The sequence below is a fragment of the Colius striatus genome, chromosome 1 (genome assembly GCF_028858725.1).
Source record: "Colius striatus isolate bColStr4 chromosome 1, bColStr4.1.hap1, whole genome shotgun sequence".
NCBI classification, from domain to species: Eukaryota; Metazoa; Chordata; class Aves; order Coliiformes; family Coliidae; genus Colius; species Colius striatus.
In genome coordinates, this window is record NC_084759.1 from 109,112,686 (window position 1) to 109,131,847 (window position 19,162).

At 46.0% G+C, this 19,162-nt stretch overlaps 1 protein-coding gene across 2 annotated transcripts in view; it reads right to left on the reverse strand.

Annotated features, from left to right (window-relative positions):
* The window catches only part of IGSF3 (immunoglobulin superfamily member 3), a 101,149-nt gene that overhangs the window by 73,015 nt on the left and 8,972 nt on the right, over window positions 1-19,162 (reverse strand). For both annotated transcript variants that reach the window (XM_062002845.1, XM_062002836.1), the window contains exon 2: window positions 1,257-1,634. In XM_062002845.1, the coding sequence (XP_061858829.1) occupies window positions 1,257-1,634 (378 nt within the window). The remainder of the gene's footprint in view (window positions 1-1,256; window positions 1,635-19,162) is intronic.

The window sequence follows — 19,162 nt, forward strand, 5'->3', positions numbered from 1 at the left end:
TGAATGGGCTTCACTCCCTGAGGTGACTTTACAAGGGCAGTGCTGACTCAGTCTTGTTTAAACTAAAAGTGAATTACAAACCTGGACACCTGAAGCAAATCAATAGAACAAAACAATAGAGAAGTGTATTCAGGCATCTACCTCCAGACTGTTCAGCAGATCACATGGGAAAGCAGGCACCTACAAAAGCACCTGCACCCAGGCCATGGGGTGACTGCCTGGGAGAGAGGCTGGGTTGGTATCTCTGATGGGAAGGAGTCAAAGTGCACACAAGCTGGAGGCAAGAAGCACAACCCAAAGGAGGACTATTGTGGTTTAAATTCACACCCAGTCTCACCTGCCTTTCACAATGGATTTCCTATGTCAACATAGCCTGAACTGGCAACACCCTGACTGGCTTGTATGTCTGGGTAATGCCAAAGTGGTTTCCAAACCAGAGACCTGCAAGCTCACACATCATCTCCTAAGAAAATCAAGACTGCTGTCTGGGCTTATATTTGCAAAAGGGGTGTCTCTGCTGTGGAAGATCTCTTTTAGGAGTCTTTCAGCCAAAGAGTTTGATGGAAGCTATTTGCCTGCTGTTAGTAGGCTTCAAATCCAATACTCTTTTGAGATACAGAAAGCAAGCTGAAGCTTGAAAAGGTCAAATCAGCTAGTCAGAGAGGTGCCGTGGAAATACTCCAGATATTAAAGAACCTGCTTTCGATTTTTCTAATGCAGAAAAAAACCCCAAACAACCAACCCAAAACAACTCCCCCACATTAATCTACAGACAACTCAATTTCATCAGTGTGTTGGTTTCAGGACACATTAAGCACTGCCCTCTTAAGAACGTGAAGATGACCATCTCTCCCATTCCCTCTACATGCTGCTTATTATCACTCCTCTCTTCCCAGATCTGCTATTTTGCCACCTTTGACACACAGCTCTCTCCTCTGCAGCTTGTGCCATCTGCAGCAGCTTCCTTACCCCTCTCTCTCTCCCTGTAAATCAGCTCCACATCCCTTTTGCTTTCAGTCATGGCTTCAAACATTTCTCTCCCTGGTTATGCTGCCTAAGGGCCTTATTACTAAAGAAAGCTTGCTATGTCCTATCTCTTTATACAGTCATTTCCTGCAATTCACACCACTGTGCCCCCTACTCTCTGCTCCTCTTGTCCCTCACTGGTAAACTGTCAGAAATTCCACGTGGACTACATTGCACACAGGGGGTTCATGGGTTTGTGCCCCAGCCACGCTGTTAGCAGGACAGCTTACCCACGAGGTTCATCTTGGCGCTGTAACTCCCAAAGTACCTCTCGTCGGTGTTGGGTGTGTGGCACTCGTACTCGCCGGCATCCCGGTCCTGCAGCTCGGTGATGTGCAGCAGGACGGCGTCCCCCTGCACCCGCTCCACGTAGATGCCCCGGCCGTGCACGCGCTGCGTGTAGATGGCGTAGGGGAAGGAAGGGTCCACGGTGCTGACGATCTGCACCTCCCGCTCAGGGGCCGAGGGCAGGTAGATGGACCACTGGAAGTTCTGCTCTGATGGGCCCTGGTAGCCGCTCACCTTGCACCACAGAGTGATGTGGGAGCCCTCCGTGCGATAGAGGGGCCCTTCCTGCACTGTCACTTGCCGCTGGGCCAACGCCATGCCTGTAGGAGAGGAGATCAGCATTACTTCCTAACTGGCAACCCTTGTGCTTCTCCCTAGATGCATCCATCCCAACCTTTCCACAGCCACAATCAGCAAGGCAAGCTCTCATAACCCACTTTAAAGCTGGCACATTGGGCTCTGGCACAGCACCTCCCCAGACACGTTGAGCCTTTTTTGCTGACTCAAGGGAAATGTTTTTTAAAACATCCCATGAAAAAAGCAGTGGTGAGGTAACATAAAACCCTTCTTCAGTAGCGATAAGAATTCAAACACAAAAGAGGTACTGCACCACATGGCAACTTGCCAGAAACTCAGTCTGGCAGGGCTTTGTTTTCAGGACTACTCCTGTTTTCCAACCTCATCACACCCTGCGACCCCAGGCACGGGTTGCTGCCAGAAGGCAGTATGAAGCGGCACACGGCTGCTCTGCAGCACCCGGGTACACGTGGGTAGCTGAAAAGCTGCTGCTGGGGCTCCTTGGTTTGGCAGCGACTCCCTCTTCTCCTGGCACAGCCCAACTGGGACCGTCTTCCACCAGGAGAGAGGCCCGTACACAAAGCCACGAGGACACACTCCCTTCTCCTTGGGTTTCCGGGCTACCCAATTGCAATGCCACAAGCACCTGCTCCCCACCAGTACACCGGCTAGAGGCTTCAGGTGGTACAAAACAGCACTCATTCTTCCCTCAAACCCAGCACACCTTCTCCAGTCTCTCTGTTACACTCGTGAAGGTATACGGGGAAACATCACACTTCAGATGCTTGCCTTCCCAAGTCTATTTGAAGGAATATATTTAGTACATAACAAAACCAATTAAAGTTAATAGAGGGAGTGAGCATATTACACTAAGACGTACAGCCCCTGGCTGCTGGAAATCGAGGCCCAGTACCATGTGTTGTACACAGGCAAACTTGTGCGGCACAAAACAAAGGCAATCCCACAGCACGGTGACTGAGATCTGCTCTATTTTTACACAGATTATGGATGGCTGGCCCTTGGGCTCATGGCACATTACCAGCGCAGCCCTCCGGGGGCCAGATAAATTACAGCAATCTATCTTGTTTGTTGCTACATCAAAGGCTTGAGGTCTGAAGACCTCGGTGGGTGTTCATCGGTTATTGAGTTACCAGCAGCATGCGCACATGGTGAGGGCAATCACCCACGCTTCTGTGACTGCTCGCTTGCCATCGTGAAACAGCAATAAGCCGATTTAAAGCAGGTCCTGCATAATCACGTTTGCAAATTTCATCCTCTGCGTCCACACGCACATTGGGGTTTCCCACTCTCCCCCATCCCCCCACTATTTTTTTACAACAATGTTCAAGTTCAGAGAAGAACATAACCTTTCAAAAACTAGCAACCTGCATGTGGAGGAGGTAGCCTCGCATCTGGGGATTACTGACTCAATCCTGGCCTCTGGATAGGGAATGTCCCGATACTAAGTTTTCCCTTCACAGCCAGCCTGGACCAGAGCCAGGAGAGATGGTTCTTACCAGCTTAAACAAATTGTGAAAAATGGGTTCAGCCCATCCATCAGGCCATGCAGCTGAACAGATGGAGTGCAATTCAAACTATTAACTTGGGCTCAGCTCGCTGCTGCTCCAAATTATGTTTCTTTTTACTCTTTATGAAATAATGTGATTTAAGGGGAGCACAGGGAAAGCTAGAACATTCAAAATGAACAGAAAGAGGAACAACAGAGGCAAACACTCCCCCCCACTGTTTGCTGTACCAATCTCTTCATCCCGGTGAAAGATACCGCTAGAGACAACTAACACATTTAAGGTGCAGTCTCTTCTCTCACCCCATAAAGGCCAAAGGACAAAGCAAATACTGCAGCCTTTGAAGTGAACTGTTAACGCAACAGGAAAGGTAAGATCTTTATTGCACACCTAAAGACAGCTCATAATACATGTAGCCTTGCTACAGCGTAGATACCCTTCACACAATGGCACAATCAAAATTGCACCACAAGGCAAACGTGCAGCGGTAGGAATTAAAAGTTGCACACACAACACTCATTCAGTTATTTCTCAGCTGAGTGCAAAACCTTGTTTTGCAGGCTTTTAACATAGTGCTGGTTTCTTAAACATAGCAATCCTTTGAGGAGTTTTTCAACTATACAGTAGAAAAACACCATTTCACCAGAGACATGTATTGGTCCTCGCAAAGCTCACCGGCAAAACCATAGGGACTGTCACCACCAATCTGAGCTCTGATGCATGCAGCCTTTTGGTGGACGGCAAATACCACCACCCTCATGGCCAGCACTAACGTGGGCTCCCTTCCTCCCTCACCAGTGGTTTCTGGGACTTTGCCTGTAACCCTGCAACTTGGAGTCCCTCGCCAGGTTCAGAACACATCTTCTAACATTTCTCCTCTCCTACTCCTTCTTGCACTGCATTGCTGCACTTTTCCAATTCAGCCAAATGTGAGAGAAGTAAGAGCCAAAGACCTCCTTGCTTCCCTTTCTGGCTTCAGAAGCTCAAGCAAGTGAGGGACAGAAGAAGCCGGTGCAGAAAAAGCCCTGCCCAGATCCAGCATGGAAGGAAGCCAAAACAGTCAAGAATTCGTTACAACTTGGAGCAAGTTGCTGTTCAGCCTCTGAGAGGTGAGACACAAAGAAAGGCTGAGCAGTTGGTTGAACAGGGTGGATCTCAGGAGGGGCAGGGAGAGGCACACCGGAAGCGCTCATCCCCTTGCGAGGCCGCAAACTCCTGCTCCAACAGCGATGAGCACAAGTGCTTTGTAACGCTTAAAAACTGCCACAGAGCAAAAGCAGAAGTACTTCTCCATAAAACCATTTTAACTGAGAAAGAGAAGGAGAAAACACTCAGAGGTAAACATCTACCACTACAAGTTTTCTCCTCAAACAGTTAACTTTCTGCATGGTGACGGCTGTTTGACAGTTTGAGCTCTGGGCACTGCTATATCCATAAACACGCGGTATCCAGGAAAGAACTGCATTTCTTAGTGAGCAACCTTTCTGAATAACAACAACAAAAAAAAAGTGTCTGAGATCCCATTTTAAACTCTTATCTCTCCCTCTTGAAGTGAAAGAAGAGCTCACTGGAGGAGGAGCTGTGTACTCCACACATCCCCTAGGACACCCAGGAGACAGTTATGGTGGCATTTGGCTGGTACTTCACTAGCACAGCTGGCTTTTAATTGCAAATCCAATATAATTTACTGACAATGCAAGGGCTGATATGAAGGAGGTAGCAAGCCAAGAGCTACTTTAAAATTAATAAGAAGTGATAGCTTTGTGCATCTGTTTTTTTCCAAAAGGCAGCAAATCCTCCATGATAAGGAGGAAGCGCTCCCTGATCCTTACCTCCTGCAGATGAAGGCTATTGTCACAGACCTTTTGAGCTAAGAGTAAGCCAAACAAAAGCCAGGCACCTCTGAACACTTCTGTTAGCTTACCCATCTCCTAGGCCTTGTTTGGGAGACCAGAGGTGCATGGGGGAAAGAGAGGGCAGCAGCAGCAAGAGAGGATGGTGCAGCCAAGTGATTTGACTTGAGTTTGTTCAGCAAGGAGACCATGCAGGACCCAAGGCACCAACAGATGCCTGATCCCTGCAGATCTCCTGTAACAGCCTGTCGAATAGGCTCCAGGGCCGTGGCCAAGGTCATGTGAAGCAGCTCTGAAAGGTTCGTGAAAAGTAAGGGAGAAATGCAAGGTCAGAGTCACCTAGCTATTCATGTCTCCCTGTGTCATATCACAGCCAGGACTTCAATGCCTCTCCATTCAATCTACAGACAAGAAAGCAGCATTGAACATCCTTGTCAGACTGGCATCTCACCCAGAAATGCTGTAGCTCAGCTTCAGAGTACACTTCCATCTTTGCAAAATCTGCACCCTCCCAGCAATGTTAGCTGACAATGGCAAAACTTGACCTTTCCACAGGGAGATGCGCAGAGCTCAGCTCTTCCAGACACAACTGGCCATTTCAGAAGCCCAATTTGAAGTACTTTGAAGATGCCCCATTTCAGAAAGTGTCAAATACTTCGTATTTGGGAAGGAGGTGGACACCTTCAGGTCCCTTCCCGCAGAACAGGCGTACAAAATTGTATCTGATAACATTTATTCAAGGCTTATTGCACAGGATAGGTGAGCTTAATGAAAGAAAGGATGGCTGTGCACATAGAAACTGCCACAGCAATGATACTCCAAAAGAATAAATAAAAATTAGAGACAGAATGACTACGAGTCTCTTGCACAAACACTCTCTGAGAGAGTAGGTTATGCCTGCACCACACCCAAAGGCACCACAGCAGGTAGCATCAACGTATTTTAGACATCAATAATCACTGCCAGTAGACCTTTAATCTAAAAGAGAAATTTCAATTCTTAGGATTATTATCCCAGGTCTCTAATAATTAGAGAGCAATTAAAAAAAAAAAGTCTTTACATTTTTTCATATCTTCCAGAAGCGTAAGGCTGACAGCGCTGAACACCAAATGGATTACATAGCTTGAGGGGATGTTTCTACTCCTGTAGTGTTACAACAGTTTTCCCTTCCCTTAAAGGCTCTAAAGCAGTATTTGTCAATAGCTGATAACACTAATGCTAAGTATCTTTTTTAAGTTACTTTCTGCATTTAACTACAATTGGTAGACAGAAAACATTTCCAAACAGATCCCTGGCTCTCCTCTCCCTGTCCCTTGCTTAAATACACACTGCATATTCGGGTTCTTCTGTTGTTGTTATTGTCCATTCACATTATAGGTGCTCCTGGGAAAGTGTTAGAAGATTAACAACAATGCCAAATACTAGGGAGTGGCTTCTCTGTAAGAAAGAATGGAGCAAGTGAGGACTTTGGCCTGGAAAAAAAGGTGACTAAGAGAATCTGGTGAAGGTCTGGAAATATGCATGCCATGGAGAGAATGTTCAAGAACAGGCCATTTGCCATCTCTTTTATTTCAAGAACAAAGGGGCTTCAACAGGAACTGGTCAGATTCAGTTTAATAACAAGTGAGGCAGTTCTTGCAGCTGCACATAGCAGACCTGGGGACATCCTTGCTGAGGGATGCTGTGGGTATGGAGAGTTTACATGGGTCAAAATGCTCTGAACATGACCAACTGAAATGGTTCCCTCAAAACACTCTCAGAACTGAAGCAGGAGCCTATGCCTGTGCACAGGGAAGTGAAGGGGAGCATGCATAAATCCTATTTGGCTATGACAAATGAGCATCTGCAGCAGACCACAGGGCCTGGCAGAAAGTCCCCAGTAATGAAGACAATTCAGACACAAATGCTAAAGAGTAGTTACGCTAAAACGTCTACTTCCTAGCTTGAGAGATGCTCTGGGCACGTACAACCCAAGCGCAGGTGCAAGTGCCAAGTGCTTCACAAGGCTGTGGCAATTGGTGCTCTCCCGCAGGTCTGGGGCTCACTCAGGCAGAAGCGGCACAGGAACCAGGACTTGCCACCTGGCTGGCCCTTGCTCTCCAACTCATGGCACAGCACAGTGGCATGGCATGGTCTGAAGTGAGGCGAGTGCCAGCAAACCCTTTCTTTGGCTGCATTTGGTGCTTTTGGTCTGACCCAACACCATGGGAGGCAGCAGGCCTACTCGCACCCCACTCCAACCACAAGGCGAGGAAAGGATGCAGTACCCATCACAAGGAAACAGTGCTTTCATCCAGTCCAAGGCCACTGTTGCTTTATTAGCCAGTGTTGTTAATTTGTTGCTTCCTCCCTGCCTCTCATATATGCTTGCAGCCCACCACACAGCACTGCGGGGGCGGGGGGGAGTGGGGAAGCTACAGCCAGCATGCAGCTCACAGGCAGCTGGCCACAGGGAACAGCAGGGCAGGCAGAAGCAGCCTTTGAGTTGCAGCAGTTTGTGCATTGGCTGCTTTCACAGAGTAAGAGGGCGCATGAGGTTAATCATAGCCCAGCAAGCTGGCTGCCCAACAACTCATGCCTCCTTAGTGGTGTCATTCCCTTGTCCCAAAACAGGAGCATCATGCCCTGCACATGCCTTTGCTTCCAGCAAGTAGCTCAGGGACAGTTAATAGTCTCCAAGCCCAGGTTCCATCTTAATTCAGATTAATTTTTCAGCCTCCCTTAGGCACGGTGCTCCCCAGGGGATGGCCCTTCCTGTCTCCCTTCCATCCCTTGAGAAGCACTCAGACAGTTCTTGCCAAGACCAGCCTCTAACTGCGCGCCGCTGTTGAGTCCAGAGAAAGAGCAAGGACTGACATCCACAAAATGGTGCTTTGGTTCAAGAAGGCTCTCCCAAGCTTACCATTGCCCAGCGACCAAGAATGCTTCTCCAGGAAGCCACCTTATTTTTCATCAGCTGAAGACCAACGTGACATCTATGGGAGACTCTGCCCCAACGGGCAACACTGAAACAGAGACAATCTTCTAGCAACATGCAACTGATATTCTGTGAAATCTCCTGTTAGTGTGCACAAATAAAAACTAGGTTCAAGCTTAATTTTTGCATAAGTGAGTCACAGCAGGGACAATCTCTGTACACTGCAACCTGCTGCCAGATGGAAAAAAACAATGCTATCAGAAGAAACCATTTGGTAACCCCCCTCCCTGCCCTTTATTACTGTAAAGCCTCGTTCTGGGAAAATTCGGTATTTTGCTAGATGTATTTTTTTGTCATGCCAAGAGAGTTCACAGTACTGAAAGGCTGGCTGGAGCTACCTCCAGAACAACTCTGTCCTCATCCTCCGCCCTTTTCCTTTGATGTTTAATCATGCTACCAAGGATTTCTGATTCCCTATCCTCCTCCTGACACCATCCCACCACTCCCAGTACATGGACTGTCCTTCCTGAAACAAGTTAAAGAGCTGTTCATTCCTCATTCAAATTCCTCCCACTGCTGTGCCAACTAAGGATGGCTAAGTAGAGAGGTCAGCCAGGAACAATTTATACAATAATTGGTATGGAAATATCACAATCAGTGGGGAAATATCAAAGCACGGGCAAACGAGACAGGAGCTGCCAATGAATCTCTTTGTTCTTCCAACACAACTGCTTTCACTCATTTCTGCTTGCTGCTCCGTCTCACAGCCGCTCACTTCCACAGCAGATGTTTATTGTCTTTTAAGAAAAATGTTTTCAATAAATATGAAAGAGGTGACATTTCTTTTAATCACTATAGATTGTTCTGGCCTGTGACTAGCTTCCCAAGTTCTGACTGCAAAAGAGGTCTCGTACCTCTGCTATAATTATGCATCCAGTCAGACATCCAACACCCTTCGCCAAGATCAGAGCCATTTTTCATCCTTTGGTTCTTCTCAGATCTGGTCTTCATATTGACAGATGACTTCCTTACTTTCCCCAGCACAGCATTGGTATTCTACAGCTGCACAGTGTTAAATGTGATCTGCCCTTGTGATTTTTTTTTTCCTCTTTTCTTTTTTAAGCAAATCTCATACTATATGGATGTCACATTCCTCTAACTGCTCCCTCTCTATGTCTACAATTAGGCATGTTAAAATATGCTAGTGTTAAGACCACCTGAGAATGGCATATTCTTGAGCCACAGATCATCTCTATTACTGCAACCTTTAAACTCTTAAAATTACTGGAAGGAGAAAGAAAAAAAGAAATCATTGTCTCCACTGGACACTGAGAAGACGAGAAACAATAGGTTTGGACTTTAACTGTAGTGATTCAGGTTGGACATGGGTGCTAGGCATATTTTTAACATCCCAGAAGCAGGGAAAGTGAGGCACCAGAGAGATTGCTTAGTGAGACTGACATTTCTCACACTACAGCTCCCTCTGATAAACATTTACCTTTTCCAAGGTCCCTTCCAAAGCTTAAGATTCTGTGATTCTGCGATTCAGGAATACCATAAGTAGAAATGAGCCTGCCCTGGGGGATGCATGACACAAGATTTCCCTCCTCTTACAGTTCATTGCTCTCAATCATCCCACCAGAAAGTAGATTCAAAGTTACTTGGCTGTACTAAAGCCTGGAACTACTCCTCAATCTAGCAGAGCTTTACTTCAAAAAGTCACAGAACTAAGCCTCCAGAAGCCAGACAGGCATTCCTGTGGTCAGAGAAAGGAGCGATACCCCATGTTAACAAAAGCAAGGCGGATGGCAATTCAATCCCTGAGCTCAGCAGCTCGTGGTGCTCAGCCTTCATACAGTCTTTGAAGAAGCTGGTGGGATCAAGGTGTACCTGATGTAAAAGGTGAATATTTGCTGATGTATGAGAGGGAAGGACTGAACTGACTGTCCTTCTGGTTAAGATTCATAATGGTAAATAACTGCCAGGAGCTGAAATATCTTTGTGAGACACACCTACTGCTTATTACAGTTTTATTATTTTCCTGAAAAGATGCTGAGAAAGCATCCCTTATAATCTGCAATCCTTGTATTCACCAAAGGAGAATCCGGTAACACTATAGGCTCTTTTCTGTACATAAGGTAGAGCCCGGCCCATGAACACAGTTAATAACTATTTCTCTTCCTCCAAGGCCAGAAAAGAATCTTCCCAATCCTTTTCCAATTCTCAGATCAGCACGTTCTTCATATACCCTTTCGTCATTACCCTTACCATTATGGGAAAAACACATAAGCAGAAGCTCCCTGGCAGATTATACTTATATTGGGAAGATGCAGGCAGGAAGTGTTGGTTTGCCCACACACTACTTCTAACTCACACTGCTCCTTGTGTCTTATCCTCAGGAGTTTCTTCTTTCCTACAACAAACTGAATACATGCCCTAGTGACTTACATCACTACTGCTGGTTCCAGGTCTGTTTAAGCACTACAATACACAGCATCATTTACTGGAATACCCAAGGCAATGCCTACTTTTTTCAATGAAAAGCTGTGATGGCTTCATTACTGCCTTCCCAGCCTGAGCTTTGAAGTTGTAACCACAGTTACTCACTCTAAGATTTAGTGCAGACCTGCACAAAAAGTGAAATCTCCCAAGATTCCTATGTGTGTTTTCCTTCTGTTCTTTTAGCTCTTAAAATACACGTAAGGGCACACCATTTACCCCAGCATCTCTAGTACCTCTCCCAGACCTCTAAAATATTCAGCATTGTCATGCTAGTGCCAAAGCTATGAAGCATCAACACATATTTCAGACCGCGGAACTCTTAGCTGGTATGTGTTCCCAGCCTATCAAGAGGAGAGAGGGAAATGAAATTGTTCAAGCAACAAAGCAAGGCAGGAAATTTCTAACATAGTTCATTATGCCCTGCAGCCTCTGTATTTCTTTTTATTATCATTCTTTAGTCTACAGGTCCTACACGTTCAACAGCCAGGGTCACTCTGAGAATTGTCAAACATTATTCCCTGTGCGATCACTCACTCTCAGACAATAAGAAACTTCATTTCGTTTCACAGTCAATAATGTTTTAATGTCACTTCTTTTTTCATTTGCCTGCCTGCTCTGCAATCCCTCCCAATACTGAGCAACCGAATGTCCCTATTATTGCTGTAATTCTCCTCATAACATCCCAGATGTTTAAAATATTCTCTCAGGAGAGCGCACAGCCGCAAATTTCACTTTCACATTATCCTTGCCAAAAGGAAGCAGCACTTAGTACCTAGACTTTCATTAAAGGGAATCCCTCTCTTTCATGAAGAGGTCTCTCAAAATACTTTTTATCCTTACCTTCCTTCAAATTTGTTTTTCCTGAAGAAAAAGCAAAGCTGCTTCTTTACTCTTTTTCTTTGAAACAAACGGAGGGAGGGAGCACACATAAGTGTCTCCCTTTGCCTCAAAAGAGAAACTACAGTGTTTTGGCCCACCTTTCCATACTCCTGGAGGTTGCTTATTTGGCTTCCTTCCCCTCCTCTTGTTCCAAGAGACTCCAGGTTTATCTCTACCTTTGGTAAGGATGATGATAGGAGTTCAGCATCCTCACTTTCCCTAGAACCTTTGCGTACATGCTCATTCTTTTGGGCAGAGCATCTCCTTTACAACCTCCAAATCAGCACCCTCAAGCAACCATTCATGAATTGCTGAACTCCAAATTGTTTGCTTTCTAAGGACAGAGACTTAACAATAATCGGGCTCTGCACCTGCTCCCCACCTCCTGTTGAGAACATGGTTCTGTAGAAATGGCACTACAAAAAGTTATAAAGTGTAATATCTAGAAATAAATGCAGCCATGAGCAATCGCTTCCTTCTGGCATGCTAAAGAAACATTTCTGCCCCTCAGCCATGGCCATTAGCATGAGAGAACACCCAATTTGCAAGGCAAACCTGCCATCTTGTACCTCTTCCTCAGCAGAAACAGCTTGGAGGTAAACAGCAAATTAAGTTATCCCCAAAGTCAGGCATATTAGCTAAGAGCATGTGTTTATCTAAAACAGTTTACCCACCCCACCATGAAGGACCACAAGAATACACAGTATGGCTGTACAATAGCAGACAGTTTCCATTACGCCACCAAAATCTTCTGATTTCCTCTCTATTCTCCAAGCACCAGCAAGATGCTGCCTCTCAAAATCTCTGTGATTCAGCTAGACACCATCCATGAAAGGAGACAGATCCAGGGAGATTCTTCAGCTACCTGATGCCTCTTATTGCTAATTAAGATGTCAGAAAGCTTCGTCTCCTTACACTGTAATTTATTAGTTTGACATGCGACAGAGACTATCAGCAGTTGTCACCAAATTAGCAAGGCTCCCATTTCAAATGGGAGGACAGGTGCTTTCTGATATTTGGGAAGGAAAACAATAAAAAATAAATTTAAAAAAAATAAAAAAAAAGACAGAGAGAGACGCATTTACGTTACTGTTGCTTCCAGTCTGGGAAGAAGAAAGGTACTATCATTCCCTCTACACACATTCATAACACAATACTTTTACCAGTGAATAAGAAGGAGAATCGGATGAGACTTTCCTCCCGGAGCAGAAACCGGAAACAATACCAGGCACCAGGGAGGACTGAGCAGCTGGAAAGCACATGAAAACACTTGCTTTTTAAAAATATACTGTGAGGAGTGGCTGCACACTGGCACAGGCTGCCCAAAAAGGCTGTGGACTCTCCACCCCTGGAGATATTGAAAAGCTATCTGGACATGATCCTAGGCAATCTGCTCTAGATGGTCCTGCTTGAGCAGGGGGCTTGGATCTGATGGCCTCCAGAAATCCCTTCCAACCTCTGCTGTTCTGTGAAGGACACTTCAATAGGATTGCATTTTCCACTGCTACAGGCTCTTACTTACCTTAGCTCAGCACCAAGCAACCTAGTCAGAGCAGTCTCACTGTGCCAGCTCTCCTACAGAGAGAACAGTGGCAGAAACACCCTCATCCCAGGAAATTCAGTTCAGAAGCATGGTTTCACAATGCAACTAAGCTGATCTAGGTAGCAGCTGCCATGGGAAAAAAAAGCAGTCTTGCTTTCCCACTTGCTTTATTCTTAGCAGCATACACACACCTCTCTCCATGCCAGTCCCCCTTAGTGAGCGTAAAGAATGATCCAAGGAAAGAGTTATTTGTTTCTAGTAAGATGGCAAGAACACTTTTTTCTTTGGCATTTGGGAATGGGAGCAAAGAACCCTCTTTATTAGCTGCTGGGATATTCCACCAGTTCAGCCTAAGGTGAAATGGAAAGAGGTCAAGAGAGGCCAGGGAGCAGAAGAGAGCAAGGCAGTGTGAAAGGGTGTGCAGCAGTCTCTCTCCGCTGAAAAGACCCTGACGGCAGGTCTCTAACAGGCCTTGTGGCAAAGCATCAGGTGAAGTGGTGCTGCAGGTTACTCCTGATCACACAAAAGAAAATAAAAGAGCTCCAAGCCACCAATTTTAGCAAACAGCCTTTAAGAGCAGGAGACTTAATGAAGCCTAGCTTCCTATCCCTTCAGGAGGGAAGCTATCTCTGAAACTAATGATTTGACTGCAAGCTTCAGCTGGAGCTTTCCCTAGGGCTGGTATAGTCATTTGGAGCCACTGCTAGAGCCCTTGAAGAAAATGGTCTCCTTCAGTCCCCTGCCATTCTCCCGACTCGGCTACCTACTCTTCACAAGACTTGCAGGAACTCGTTTATCTCCAAGCTCTCTACTCCTGTCAAATTTGCGTGAAATTGGCCAAAGGGCTGCCAGGTTATCTGTGAAGGGGTGGCAGGTGAGGTAGCATGATCAGATAAGACATCTTTCTCTGAGAATCCAGCCCAACCAAACTCAATGAGAGCCAGAGGCTGTGAATCAAAAACCATGCAGAGGGAAGAAGTGCTAGACAAGACAAGGTAGAATAAGGCTAAGAAGGGCTTTTAAAGGGAAGACAACCATCTTGCATTTGGCAGGGCAAAGGAAGAGGACGAGCAAGCAAGGGGAATAAGCTGATAACAACAACAAAAAAATCAGCCCATTTCAGAGGTAGAGATGGATAGAAGTGCTGGAGCTTATACTTCTTGAGCAGAAAGACTTGAGTGCATCCACATGTATATAAGTAGGTGCCACAGACAGAGGTTAAGATTATAATTTGAACTGAAAAATGAATTTGTAACATCAGCAGAGAGAGGCCAGCTAATTTTTTTTTAGTGGATAAAATAACCAAGAGGCAGGGACTATAGGAATAGGTATAGCCTAGAAAAAAAAACCCAAAACAAACAAACAAACAAGAAAACCAACCCAGACTCTGAAGCTGGGAAATCTACTCATGAATACATAAGAAAAGCTGTGCTAGAGAGGCAGGAAAGGCAAAGACAACTGGACTCAGAGGAAACCTTTCTGGAAAGGGACCAAAACTAGTTATCATAAGGGCAACTGCTAAGTCAAGGAAGATAACACTGGATCACAACTGAGACATAAAGCAGTGGGGCTAATAAGAAAACCCTTGCAACATAAATCACAGAGACGGACTAAACTGGCAGGGAGCTGGGAGGCAAGAGCTCCAGACAGAGCATCCCATGGGGCTTGCAGAGGACAGCCCAGCTGCTGAAAGAGGAGAAGATCAAGCAGCTTTGCATTAAGAGCAAAGCAAATGACAGAGACAAAGGAAAATAAGCTGGGACTTTTAAATCAAGCAAAAAAGTTAGAAAATCTACCTTTGTGAAAAGCATGGAGAAGGAAGGGAGCACAGGGCAAATTCCCAGGTAAAGGCAGGCCTTTATTTCTATTCCACTCCTCTTTGTAAAGTTGCTAAGGTTTGAGGAGCAATTCTGAAGGTGGAGAAGGGGCTATTCAGGCTGAGGCGGGAAAAGTATCATTAGCAGCATTCAGTGAAGCAGGAGAAGCAAAAGCATTTATGAGGAGCCGAGCACTCCCTGAGACAGGGAGGTGGGTGCAGTCAGGGGACTCATGCCAGCAGCACATCACTGCACAACAACAGGAGCAGAGACAGCAGATGGCAGGGTTGGGGCATGGGAGAGAGGCCAGAAAAAGTGTCCTGGGGTGGGGGCAGATGCCACTGCACTGGTGGTGTAAACAGCTATGGGATATAAGTGCTGACAAAAATAAGAGGGTTGGGGGCAAGTCCAGGGTGCAAGAAGAGAGGTAGCACCAGGAATGCAAGAGAGGGACTAAGCAGAAAGACCCCAAAGGGTTTGGAAAGTGGTGTTGGCAGAAAACCAAGACAAGTGCAACTCTGCCTGGTAAGTCAGCTATCTCTTTATGGCATAGGTGATCCAGGCACGGGGAGGAAAGACCCTTGACTAACCAACAGCACTTGCTGAATGAGAGGAGCCTCTGCCTTTTGGCACCAAGACAAGAAATACACACAAGAGACACAATGGAGAAAGGGACATGACCTTAATGACTGTAAGTCTCATTTGATGCACAGAGTCTGGAAAAAGCAGCAAGTTGAATTTTTTCAGGATTACAGCATGAGCTCAGCAACACTATACCTCAGGCATGAGTCCAAATGCCCTCCTGCCTCTCAAAGCAACGGGTCTCAGCACCTATCTGACAAGACGGGGCAGCGCAGCCTGAGAGATGCTCCAAAAGCGACACATCCAGACAAAAAACAGACTAGCCCCTTTGCAGGATTGCAGGATTATCTAAGGTCCAGAAGAGAGTAAAGTCCCAGTTTCTAGATACAGACTAGGTGTCTGAGGGTGACTAAATAGCATTTGTCACTAAACAAAAAAAATCTTTCCTAATCAACGGAGAAAGGGGGGTGTGTGTGTGAGGTAAATCATTCCTCTGCCGATACACCACACTGAACGTCCTCCTGCTTCCACTCCCCAATGTACGCAGAAGTTTTGATCTTCAGCTGCTTACTTAGCAGAGCCTAGTCCCCTCTGATCAGGGAGTTAAGGAAAGGCTTACATAGCTACCAGGGAGGGAGGCTTTTTTATTTATCTGATTTCAACATGCCCAAGATATCAGACTCTAGAGGAATCCAATTAATGAGAATATAACTCTTGTTTGATGCAAGTCTGGAAGGGTGGGGGGATTTTTTTCTGTAAATAGCTGCACCCCAGAGATTTTACACTGATTATAAGCCTTAACAGTGACTGATTGATGCAAGTTGAACAGATAGAGCAACCTCACCAAAACACCATGCACACTCCAGACCTGTCAGGAACTGACGGAGATGGAGGAGACTAGGGCAAAGATAGGGAGGAGGGAGGGAGGGCCAAGAAGCTGGGAAGAGCAAGCCCAAAGGAGCTGCAAATGCCATCCTCTCTCCTCAGTTTACTGCAGCAGACTGCAAGTGGTGAGGCCTGACACCAGTTGTGTTTAAGCACCCACAAGCACAGCTTTTTGCATACCTGTCCGTGGAAGCTATGGAACACCACCTCCAGACCTGGAGAACAAATTAAATGCCCTGCACAAACTTGCAAAGCAAGGCTAGGCACTGCTGCCGGGGCCTGCTCCTGGTAAATGTCCCAAAGCACCCAAAAGCCACTCCCAGAACCATGTCTATCCTGGGCTGGGGAGGTGGCCCCAGGCCCACTGCAGCTGCTTGCTACCTGCCAGGCCCTAGGGAACCTGGCACTCCTTCCTGCTGGGGACTCCTGCCATCACAGCATCCCCTGGGTCTCCCCGTGACGAGGTAGGACAACCCAAGGAGGACGTGGGAGTGAGAGGATTGTGGCCCACGTTGCATCAAATTTCCATCTCAGGTGAGGACGCAAGGGAGAAGGCACCAAGCTGTCTCCACCTGGGAGAGAGCTGCTGGTGATGGGTGCTGACAGCTCCAAGGAAGCATCACCCCTTTCTGATGGCCCCTGGCCTCACTCACCGCCCTTCTGCTAGAGCCAGGCCCGCTTCCCCACTGTTGGCCAGCAAAGTGGCACAAATGAGGCCCAGCCCATTTCCTGAGGCAGGACCAAGGGGCTCTGGGCAAGGCCAAGGGTTGATTTCAACATGTTTAGTATGATAATGGGTCATGTCTGAGCCTCGCTGAGCCACCAACACCATGAAAGAGAGGAAAAGAAAGAATGCTGACAGCAATACAGGCTTTGGAGAATTTTACTTGGATAATCTTCTCCTAAGGTTGGCTGGATGGTTTTATAGGACCATACAGAAGAACGTTACAAATCACACAAGCGATGGGAACCAAACACAGGGTGCAAAACACAAACGTTTTTTTAAAACCCTGCCATGAAGATAAGCACGGCTCCCAACACCAGCTACCAGGCAGTGCTTGTCCTAAGAGATTTACCCAATGTTTATTCAATGCACATTTCACTAAAACCCGCATGGTTATATCCAGGCAGCAGACTGAACAAACATCCATAATTTCTTTTGACACCTTTTAGCTACAATGCTCTGACAAAAGCAACCAGAGGCATCCAGTACCAATAAATGCCAATGAAAAAAGAAACTCCACCTCCCTCACTAAACCCCTTCAACACAGCAAGTGAGCGAGAGTGAGGAACTGCAGGCTGCACCAGCCAGAATCCATCAGCTGGTGAGGACAGCACCAATAATACCTCCTGGCTGTATACTTGGAAAAGACACGTAGGTGTTTCTATAGTCTACTTACGCAGAAACCTCAGGAACTCTTTCTCTTCTTCCCTAAGGGAGAATCAAGACATTTGAGGTTTAACAGCAGCAACAAACAGTCTCCTCTTACAAGAGACAATATTCAGGAAAAAGATAACAAGAGACATAGTTACTGAAACAGGATGAAAACACAGAAAAAAGCCTTTGGGATCTAAGCACTATCCTAATGACTGCAGACTGAATTCAGATTTTCTGAGTAGCAAATATACAGCTATCATCACCACTTGCAGATCAAATACGAATGGCAAGATGTAAATCTTGCTGCCTGCAAGAGAAGTAATCTAAGCCACCATTTCTGAGCAACCTGCTAGCAATGCCACAGCCCCTGCAAACACAAAGAAATACAAATCTGCAAATGCCCTTCATCTTGCATTTATTACCCAGCCAGATTACTGTGTTGAACCCAAACATCGTGACTTTACTTTTGAGTGAATGGAAGGTCCTTATTACACTTGAAACAGCAAAGGAATACATTCTCTATTCAAACATGATTGCAAACATGGCAAGTGGGTTTAAAAAAAAAAGAGGGTTAGAATGGAAATAATGTCAGCTATGCTTCATTAAAACAGTTTTATGAATAGTATTTTATTTATTTCACAGCCAAAAGGTATAGCAATTCTACAAAGTCAACTCAAAATTAGCAGACATTTTCCCTGAACACTAGAAAAGAATAAGAATGCTAAACCCGTTACATAGACAGCAAAGTGTCATCAGAGCAAAGAAGGTAAAAATAGCGAAGTTATCTGTAAGATGACTAAGCAAATGGATTTTCAAAAATATGCCTTCAAATATGACACCCTTTTCTTAGAGCTGCATACATCCGTTTAGCTTTGTTAATTTCTCAATTCTTTCTTTTGATAATTTATTTTTGGCCTTCTGCTAGCATACTTCCCCAGAAGCCTTGCTTCACCCTACCCACACTCAAAACTCGTATCCACATACGGAGTACGATTTAGAAACCGATGCTGATCAACCCCAGTAACTACAGAGAACCTATACCACAGCATTTTTAGGATCACGCATATGCATTTCTTTTACTTGCATCCATACATTGAAAAACTAGATTCCTGCTGCCTCTCATCCTCATTTCTAACCCTTCCTTTTCATCCCCATCTAGCTGAGAGTATTCGTAACTTCACTGGCATCCTGCAGGACTCACTTCTCATGACACCCTCACTTCCATCATCTTTGCAGGTGAGAAATGGCCCACATCTTTTCCAGGACACTGTCAATGCTCAGAGGAGAAGGCTAGATGTTGCCATCTCAGGAACAGCAATGGTTAGAAGAAATGGGTGCAGCTCCAACAGGCACTGCTCCTTCAGCTGGGGTGGGAGCCACATCCTTCAGTACCTCTCACTCCCACATTCGCTGCCAGGAGCCAGGCTTAAAGGCTGCTGGCCTCAGCTGTGGCCACGCTTCTCTGTGCATTTCCCTCTCTTCCACTAACATCCAGCTGTCTCTGTAAAAAAAAACTACCCTTTCCTCAGATTACATCTCTTTAGAGACTTCGTTGGCCTCCATGTAGCTGCAATCACTGGTAATCTACATTTCTGAGGTAATAGCGCTAGTTAGTGCTTGCCCAAGCCACCCAATGTCACTCCTCTGCCATTCCAAAATCATGTGTATG